The 10,686-nt window shown below is 37.2% G+C and overlaps 1 protein-coding gene across 1 annotated transcript; it reads right to left on the bottom strand.

The window, feature by feature from the left end:
* Positions 1-2,202: 2,202 nt before the first annotated feature.
* Positions 2,203-10,644, bottom strand: LOC121328009 (Krueppel-like factor 5). Its single transcript, XM_041272428.1, has 4 exons — positions 10,353-10,644; positions 7,722-8,526; positions 7,272-7,331; positions 2,203-3,105 (listed from the first exon to the last, which is right to left on the bottom strand). Exons 1-4 carry the CDS (start codon positions 10,530-10,532, stop codon positions 2,927-2,929), a joined length of 1,224 nt encoding a protein of 407 aa, XP_041128362.1. The 5' UTR covers positions 10,533-10,644; the 3' UTR covers positions 2,203-2,926.
* Between the last annotated feature and the right edge of the window lie 42 nt (positions 10,645-10,686).

The following is a 10,686-nucleotide window of genomic DNA, read 5'->3' as shown; positions in this document are numbered from 1 at the left end:
TTTACTTGCAATTCATCATAAACTTCCAAAGACGACTTTCTTTTTTATTTTCTCACTGGCTTTTTATCTACATGCAAGCTCATCTTGTTCTAAAAGGGTGGGTAAATTAAAACTGAACATTGCAAAACAGCTTCACAATGTAATTTACTGAAAATATAGCTATTTAAATAGATTCAGTGTCTTTCAAAGAAAATGATATCGACCATTCAGAGTGGTGGGCAACTCTGTAATTTCACTACAGGTTTAAGAAGTACAAGAAATAATTAACTGTTCAAAAACATAGTTGCAGCAAAGACCTGGACATGAAGGGCCAGAGTATGCAGTTGAGAGTGGGTCTATCTTTCAAATACCTCTATACAGGACTATAGTGTAAACAAGTTAAATAACTGGCCATTAGAAAACTTTCACCCTTCAAATCAGGTAGCTCCATTGCAAGGCACTATCACACGCTAGATAACCATAGAACTTTCGGATAGAATGTCTAGCTTTAAAAAAACATCAGGAAAACAAAACAGAAAACAAAGCTGTAAATTACCGATCTAAAACAACAATAATAAAAGCACTGTTTACCAGTTTCTAATTGCACTAAAGCCTGGATTATCTCCCGAGTATTACCTTGCCTGTATGGTACTCTTAGCTTCCCCACTCAACTACCAGGCGGTAATTTCACTGCAGAAGTTATTTAAAGAAATCCAAGGGGTTGACTTGGTAAACAAATATCCTCCCTGGAGAAGCCACAACTGTTTAAAAAAAAGGAAAAGCATTTTTCATTGGGAAGTGACCCATGATTTCATCAAATTCCCTGAAAAAAGTTGGCTGAAGGCTATCCTGGTGGGTTCCCTGACACAGTAAAATGCTCATAAAATCCTGTTGTGACTTAACCTGGCGAGGTGCAGGTTGATGAAATGGGCCGCCAAGTCAGTCTAGAAAATCATTTTTGAAACCCATCCTACAAAACATTAACAAGTTTTTGAAATGATGTAATTTCACCTTGAAACCTTGTCAGCTGTAGTGTGGACATCATTTTAAAAATACTAATGGACTATTTTTTGAAAATAACGTTGGTGGATTACTTTAAAATTAATGAATTTAACATTTGGTTATCAACACTTGAAGAGAAAATAAAGCATGAAATAGCAATGACAATTTTTTTTTTTTTTCAGGCATAATTTTGTTTTATTATATTTACATGTGAACATTTTGCCAGCTTCATTGTACATTTAAATTTATTTTTATTATTTTTTTTTTTTTTTAAATATAACATTACAAAAATGAAAGAAAAGTAAAACAAAACACATGGAATACTGAAGCAGGACGGCAACTCTGTTTGCCTCGGTTTTCTGGTACAGTATAAAGATTAGACACATCTTACAAAATATGTACATCAGATACCAAATATTTACATTTCAGACATTTTAGTTATTTGTATAAATGACTAAGCCTATAGTTTACCTTTTTCCCCCCCAAAAATGGACAGCTATTAATTTAGAGAAATAAATAACCATACTGCAAAAGGAATACCTGTATAACAAAGAAAATATTTCTCTCTGTTACAAAGACCCATGTAAAACATTGTGCTTCTAACTAGTGCTGTATAAAAATGTATTCCTGATTTGTGGTCTTAATTATAAAATACCTTTGAAGACACTTCAAGTGGAGGTACTGTTCATAAGTTTATTATAAACATTATTGTATATTTATCAGGATTCAGCATGGACAACTAAAAATAGCTTTGAAGTTTATGATGTTAAAAAATGGAGACAATGTTATAACAGTTTGATCCAGTCGATCACTCTGTTGGCCAATCCATTGGAATGGCGAAAATATGTTCTATTAGCTTGTTCAGCTTTTTCTAGAATTAAATATGTAGCAATACATTCATTTACCCTTTGGAGGGAAGCCCAATATGCTCTGTGATCCAGTACAAAGTGCAAGTTACTAGTTTTATGTCAAATAAATCCAGTCAATAAAATGTGATCCTATTTCTGCCAGTGCTTTAAATATAAATAATCCAGCTCTTATGTTTACTTTCCAGTTTGAGAAACTACCAATGGTTAGTTTCTGAGGTATCATTTTTATATGATTTTTTGGTAAATTGAATCAACTTTATAACAAAGATCTGTCTAACATTTGTTTGAAGGTATTTAAAGCAATGTGTCTGTATCGTAACTTTTTCAAACACTAAAAGACAAACACAAGACCTTGTGCCCAGCTTGGTATTTGCAGTAGTAGTGACATGTCAGACCAACAACAAACAAATCCCCATTATACCTAAGTATGCATTTTGTGGGACTCTTACACAGTTTGCATGAACAGTATGGTAGCAAAAGACCTTTAACAAAATGCTAGCGTATGTTTTTAAATAAAACCCAAGATCACCAAGACATTTCTAGTAATACTAATATGTGTCCTTCCTATGTGATAAGAACCAATTAAAAAAACATAGAAATGAAGTTATGCAATTTCAAGTCTGAGCTTTGTTCTTTGGTTACACAAACTTTCTACAGTACCTGAAGGTTTTTGTCCTTTCCACTGCACGTTTCTCTGATCTCCAATGTATTTACTAAACTGCCACTACAGTCAACAGTGCTTTGGTCAAAACAACTCAAAAGGTACAGTATAGAAAGCTGTGTTTTTGTGAGATGTAAATAACCTTTGTAGCGAGCACCAGCTCTTTCTCATTCCTATTTGCTTTTGCATCAACACTGCAAAAGAAACCTACAAAACTTTCCATCTGAACCACGCTTTTCCTTACTTTCTCCATGCTGCATTCAAACTATACAAAAATAAAGTTCAAGTCACAACCCCCCACTCCCCCAGAAAAAAGCTTAGTGTGAAAATGTATCATAGCTGTGCAGCGACATATCAACAAAGTATATATTGGTAGCAAAGACTGGACAATCCGAGTTGCCCGTCCTCAGGGAGTCTAATTCTGGTGCCTCTTCATGTGCAGAGCCAGGTGGTCGGAGCGGGAGAAACTGCGGCTGCACACTGCACACTGGAATGGCTTTGCCCCGGTGTGTTTCCTGAAGTGACGTGTGAGCTCATCAGAGCGGGCAAACCGCCAGTCACAGCCTTCCCACAGGCATTTATAAGGCTTTTCACCTGAAACAAACAAAAACGAAATGCTTTAGAAACTTGGTTGCTACATTCAACATAAATAATAAGGGTAATTCAAATATTTCAAAAGGTGGACTAAAAGACAGCTTGGGGTCTTGGTCAGTGAATTGAAAGTCTTTAACAGATTCACTGTGCTTATATCATGTAACATATGTACTTCAATGAGAATGAGAAGTCATGTAGTGTTGACAATGTAAATTTAAGAAGTTCCACCACTATTGCAAAACATAGTGGCACACCAAAAATTCTCATACATATTACAATCCCATAAATTCACAAAATCAATATTTAAAAATGTGTCAGTTATCAAGGGAATCTTGTGATCTCTTAACACTGAAGAAAACTACCTCACAGAGAATACATTTTTCAACTTTTACCCATAAACCACTAGGGTTTTTGGAGACCTGGGAAAGGGGACCCTCAGGTAAACAAACTTTTCTTAAATAAGACACCTGTACCAACACCTGTTACGCTAGTTAAACCACTCTGACAGGCGACACAAATGTTTTTTGTAATGCTAAAAATGGTTTAACCTTAATCAAAATGAACTAACTTTCAGCTGCAGAACACCAAACTTTAGTCAAACAAGCATACACAGGAAGATGTGACCACGGATATCTGTGATACAGGCCTCTATTACAGATATTTGCATTATACAGAAGGTAGAGATACTCCCAGTGAGTTTTTTTTTTTTTTTTTTAATTAATGCATGCTAACTTGCCCCACTTTAATCAGGCACCTGTGACAGGAATCACAGAATGATTAGCCTTATGACAAGCAATATATTGAACACATCCCTCATCTGGATTGCTATTTTACCTCTTCATAAAAGATGTATGAAGCTTTAGGATGTCAAGTACACTACATTGTTTTTGTTTTGTTTTTTATGTGGCTGTATCTGGACATAGACAAATTCCACAATTTCTTTGGTTTTCTGGTTTTCTTTTTTTGGCTGACATAGACAACCTCTCACTGAACAGTTGCCAGAGTTTGTAATCCTGAGATCCTGTCTGTTATTAAATAAGGCATAACTTATTAGCACATAACATTCGACTACTCTGCACCTGTTTCTTATTACATCAACAGTTGTTTGTGGTAACAATTAAAATGTGTATATGGTCTTCCCAGGTTTACCAATTGAAAAAGGACCTCAGTACGATTCACAAGGTTACCCAAAATAGAGCACTTTTGCAAACCATTGTAAATATTGTAAGTCACTCTTTCAGGAAACTTAAACACACTTTATTTAAGAACCAATAACCTCTATAAATACATTATTTCCCCTCCTCCCACAAGAGCCATTCAAAGTGAACTAAAGTCTTGGCATAGTCTTGAACAAAGGGGCAGGTATACACCTGTAGAGGACACATTTTGCAAACAGCACTTTTCACCTCAAAGACAGACAAAATTGTCTTTATTGCATGTACTTATGTATCTGTTGTCTAGACCCTTTCAGGTTAGGAAAATCCCAGTGCTTCAAATGATACAGGATTTCTAAAGAGCACGACTGCTTAGAGACAGCATACAGGGCCTCCCAGAAAGTTTGCAAGAGATGAATTGGACAGAGAACAAAAAGAAACAAAACAAAACAAAAAATCATTTAAAATGTCATGGGATTTTTTTGTATTTTATGAAAAGATTAAGGTATTGTAGTAGTTTTGCAAAATCTTAGTTATAAAAATTTACAAAAACAAGACAAAAAAAAATTCTAGATATAAATGTATTCCATAAAATGTGCTAGTTGAATTGACCACATGCTGCATAATCAACTCCCATTATCCCCATAGTACTGACATAACCTACTTCTTAACACCTGTAGAGTGTTATCATTCTAACAGTCAACTTTCTATGGCTTTGTTGATCAACAAGCCCACAACTGGACATTCAATTATATCACATAGCAGGGGAAAAGCTAGTGCGCTTTGCAAAGCTAATAATATTGACACTCAATAAGCAGACAGTCTGAATGACAGATATTTGAGATATTATATAAATGTGGATCCCCACTTTTCATTCAGAGTGGAGAGCAACACCTCTTCAATACTATGTCTCTGTGCTAGTGCTGGGACGAACACAGGATTTTCATGTTCGGATATTCGCTCAGAACTGAAATATTTGTTTGTTTTCAAAAAGCAATAAAAGCCATTATATTGTGCAGAATGCAGGCAGAGACAGCATAGCAGCAGGGTCAGAGGCATGGCCCCTGTGTGTATTTTACAGCAACGTTGTATAGACCTTACTTTACCCCAGCGAATTAACTACAATCCAAAGCATGCCAAACAGCAGTTCAAGTTAAACATTGTTCTGTTTATTCACAAAATAAATAGTGCATAAAGCTGACGTCGCATTTTATTATTATTTTTTTCACTTTTTTCATTCCTTGCCATTGCCGTTTCTGCACACTAAACACACACAGACATGTTTTCATAAAGTAATAACATGAGGATTACTTGGGCCTTTTTGTAGCTGAACAAAGCAAAATGAAAATTTAAATTTAACTTGAAACACTTCAAATAAAACAAACGTGGAAATGGCGTTGTCAAATGATTATGCGTGCACATGCATAATCTGGTTTGTTTAATTTTTGTTGTGTTGATCCTGTGGGGCTTTTTTATTTTTATTTTTTTTTAATATTAAACATCACATATCACACTGAGCTCTTTTTCATTTTTCATTTTTGATACTGTTGCACGACTTCTGGAGAGGCAGTAAATAAGTGACAGGTATTTTTTATTTTTGTCATTTCTAGCGTATACGAACATCTGATTTTTGTATCCAAATACATGTCAAAAAATATTTGGATATTTGGCCCAGCACTACTCTGTGCTCATACATTTGGATGGCAGGATTACTAAATTTGCTGTTTGTTTTGAAATTAAGGTATTTCAGCAATCAGACTTCATTAAGATAAACACTGCTCAAGTAGCTCCCTGTACATGCTTTTTCATAGCAATACTGTACATTTTCACGTATATCAGAGCCAACATTGCATAGCAAACATTTTAGTGAACCTTTTCTATTTTATACCTTTTTTATATTTTTGACTTATTTCATGGTAATTACGTATACTATGTAGTCATTTAGCAGAAACTTTTATCCAAAGCGACTTACAACTCAACAGCTGCCAAGTCACTTACAATACGACCTCAGTTTTTACACTTCATCCGAAGGATGGAGCACAAGGAGTGACTTGCTCAGGGTCAGTGGCTGAGCCGGGATTGGAACCGGGAACCTCCTGGTAAAGGACCCGTTTCTTTAACGACTGGATCACCAGGCCTCCTTATAAAACATCAAATCTTTAAAGGAAAATCGTTATGCATATACAGGGCAACTATTGACTAAAAAAAATGACTGAAAAAATGACTCCCCCAGTTCAACGAATATGAGACTAGATGGTCTCTATAAAGGCGGCAGAATTTATGGCAGTCCTTCGAAATGTACAAGATATGTTACATATAACACACCATTTCAGAAAATACAGGTCGGTTACATGACCTTCTTATGCCAATAGATAAATATTGTACAGACAGTTTAGATTTATAGTTGCTGAGAGTCATGCAAGTGACAATATTCCTAATTTGTCTAACACGATTTCCATAGTAACATGCCTATGGGTATTATTGCCCTTTTTATAACTACAATTAGCTGTACAGGATTTACAATGCATTCACTTAAGTACCCAGTACTGCTTTTATTACATGAAAGAAACAAACAAAAAAAAAACTATGCTTTATCACAATATTGACATCTGTATGCATAACAATGTCAGCTAAATAAATAAGGGCGTTGATTCTAAACTTTACTTTACAACCTTATATTTGTATTCAATGTTTTAATTATCTTTTTAGTGTTCAATGAAAAGGTGTGTCTGGCAACCTGAAACCTCAGATAAGGCCCAGCTTTTTGTCTTATCCAGAGTTCTTGGCAAAGTCCATTTCCTGAGAATGTCAACAAACTCGGTTAATCCTGCTGTTGTTTAAAAGTCGATGGCTCTTTTAGTTTTACCTCAGCATTTATAAGTATTTCTAAAGTTTGTCAACACCAAGAGTGGAGAGGTGGGGAATCCTCGGATTTGGTCAGAGCAGACCTATACAGTCATTGGGATTACATTGTAAGCTGTAGCACAACAGAAAATAAATAAATGTGCTTACCAGTATGGGTTCTCAAGTGGGCTTTTAAGTGAGAAGACTTTGTGTACACCTTCGTGCAACCTAAAAAAAAAAAAAAGAAGTTAAACACACCGACATTGAGACACATTTATTTTTCACACTCCCCACCCCATCCCCTTTTATCTGCCATGCTAAAATGTTATTATAATTTCTAAATATTTTCATTTAATGCCACTATTATATTAAATGAGCATAAGAACTATTTGACTATTTGTACCATGACTGAATTTAGTTATAGAAAGCGCAAATTCTGTACGAGTTGAATTTCTTTAAAGTAGTTAATACATATCTGGATATGAATGAAAATGTACTGAACAAACTAGATTTATCTGGTTTGGTAATTGTTATACTGCATGGAGTCGTCTTGGCTATTAGGACTCCTGGCCAAGCATTGAAATGAAGTAAAAAGACAGACAAGGCTTCTTAGCTTACCTTGGAAGTCACAATGATGGATGCGCCTCTTTTCCAAGTCTGGGTTGGTCCTGCGATTAAACCGGACTGGCATGGACTGCTGGGTTATTTGCATTGCTGGCGAGACATTGGGATTCTGGACCCCCAGCTTGGAAGCGATGCTTGCAGCGTAGGAAGGAGGAGGAGAGAAATTCTGTAACAATGCTGTCTGCCTGTCGGGGCTGCCTGGCTCCGAGCTCGGAGGGGAGGGGGGGAAATAGGTTGCATGATGCTGTTTTATTTGCTGTTGCTGTTGATGAAGAAAGTGTGTTGGAACTGTAAAGGTGGCATCGGGCATGCAGTGAAATTGTTTTACGGGAGGCTGTTGGCTGGCTAAATGAAGATCATTCAAATCAGACATCGCAGAAGGCAGGTGGGCATTACTATGAAACACCTGACCCTGCTGAGGAATTTCTGGAGAAGACATCTCTTGTTTGATATAGATGCCATTGACGCGAGTTCCCTGGGAAGTGTTGAACACACTTGTGAATTCGGGGAGGGTCTGTTCCATGTTAGTGGGACAATTCTGCTGGCTGTAAGAGCCGATGGGTTCGGTCTTTATTTGGGTCATGGCCGGTCTCTGGGGTTTGAATAAACCAGACCGCAGATGTGTGAAGTCAGGCAGGAAGACGTTCATGTTGATGCTATAAGGTAACCCTTCATCTTCATTAAAGAACTGGTCTATCCCTGAAGCACTGTCTCTGCGGAATTTCTTCTGTTCTTGAATAGTGGGGACTGGTGGAGGTTGAGGCTGTGGCGTCAGGTATTTTTCCATTTCCAGTCTTGTCTAGGAAGGCAAATGGAATCAAGTTAGATACTGTTTGAGTATGCACTGTAAATATCAACAATCATGCTGATGATTTTATCTTGGATTACCAGTTTCCAGGTGAGGTATCCACATTATTTATTTATTTAAAATCAGTGGAATTTCCTGATTAAAGTAAATTGAAAAACTTACTATAAAAGGTGTGTCATATCTACTGTACCACTTCTATTCAGTAACAGGTGTATTTTATAGTAAAATGAATTACTCTTGGTTAATTATTAAATGGCAATAGTGGAAGAAAAGATACCAATATAAAACACAAAATCTTTGACTGCCTTATGACTGCAAAAACGTCTAACCTGTGCCACATACTTTCTGTGTTAAAAACAGCAGTTTAAAAAACGGATACAATACAACAGCAAAATGAACACAAAGCAGGGATGTGGCTAGGATATTATATATCAGGTCAATAACAGAATACATTTTAATTTGTGTCTAAATGTTCTTCTTAACCTTTTGAGCAGTCTTTAATGTCAAGCTATAAAACTGTAACACTAGACTTGACATTTTGATGCCTAAACTGTAATCATTCTCTATGGTGGTGCTAGAGCGCATGTGGGTGGAAGAAGCTTGATATGTTACAAGTACCGTCATCAGCAAAACATTTACCAAGTGCTTCTCAGTGGGCTTATGCTACATTCCCCCTTCTCCTGTAAAAACTCAGCTCATACCAAATCTTAAAACAGAACCAGCTGACAAACGGAAAATCTGTTGCATTGTGTTCATTTATACATCCCTTAATGGAACATGCACCTCTATTTGTATGTTAAGTTTATGCAAACAACTACAACTATGCAGTTTTGGCACGGAGATAGTAGGCTATTAATTTATATATATACACACACACACCAGCGACTTTATAGACTGAATTACAGAACACGGCAACCATCACTGCAAACTGCTTTTAAAGAACAGTGGAAAACGTTCCGTTCAAGACGTGGTGAGCTCTTGCTGAATTTAGATCTTCCAGCTGTCGTTTGGTTATGTATCTGTTTCCAAACAGTTTTCTAATCGGGCCTGACATTGCTGGGAAGTTTTTCTGGATCTACTCGGAAGACTTTGCGTGGGCGACGCGGAGTCAGTTGCTGACGGGATGATGGTCAAGTGCAAAAGCAACTGGAACTTCGCAGTCAGTGCCAGCCAACAAGACTGACTTACAAAGCACCCTCACCCACCCACACACAGTGCCTCCCACCACTTGGGGTTGGAAAGCCATGGACCTTAAAATGTATGCATTTACCCTCAGACTAAGACTAGAGAGAAAAAAAACAAAAACAACACACAATAAATGCGATGTGCTGTAAACAGTTGGACACCTAGCAGTTCTAGCATGGCGCGTAGGTGGTTTAGCTGTTTTCTTAATCTAAACATTAAATCTAAGGCGGCATCACCAAAAACACAAAAAGAGGAAACCCCATCAGCAAACTGTTGTGAGGCGTGTCCTCTTAACACTCCCTGTACGGTATCTTTTAAACAGCAAAATTGAACTACCCCCCGAGCCCCCCAAAAAAACCTACAAAAAAAAAACCCAAAAAAGCTGTTGAAACGAGAAGTGGGTTTTATTCTATATCTTGTAGAAAAGTTAACTGTGTAAATGTCCAGAACTCGAAACATGCAAAGCAAAGCAGCTTGGTTTAAGCCATGGCAAAACTTAAAAGTTGAAAAAAACTCTCCAGCTAATTCAACCAGTGATAGCGTGCTTTTTTAATTTCATGAAATCCGGTTCCTTGTGCTGGTCTCACTGCGCCTTTTACCTACACGTACACGGATAAGTTGGTATCCCCTACCTGGCTGAATTCATGTGTTAAAATTCTGACAGCAGAGTTCTTCATATCCTCTCCCACGAACGGAGTCGAGTCTCTCTCCAGGTTTTCCCCAGTCAGCGTAGGCTTGAGCAGGGTGTAAAACAGCTCCTCTTGCCCTGGTCCCATCCCTGTACTCATTGTTAACAGAGTGGTGGTAGCCATACAATTACAGGGAGGATGCAATATCCACAGTGTGCCCACACAGAGAACACTTATCAGAGGTAAACTATCCCCAACTATTCCTTCGCTCTACCTTTGCGTAATGGACTTTACGAACTAACACTGCCACCGCATTTAGTACTTGAGGCTCCACTAT

Source organism: Polyodon spathula, chromosome 15 (genome assembly GCF_017654505.1).
Source record: "Polyodon spathula isolate WHYD16114869_AA chromosome 15, ASM1765450v1, whole genome shotgun sequence".
Lineage (NCBI taxonomy): Eukaryota > Metazoa > Chordata > Actinopteri > Acipenseriformes > Polyodontidae > Polyodon > Polyodon spathula.
Note: the sequence above shows the minus strand (reverse complement) of the source record. Positions and strands in the feature narration are given on the sequence as shown.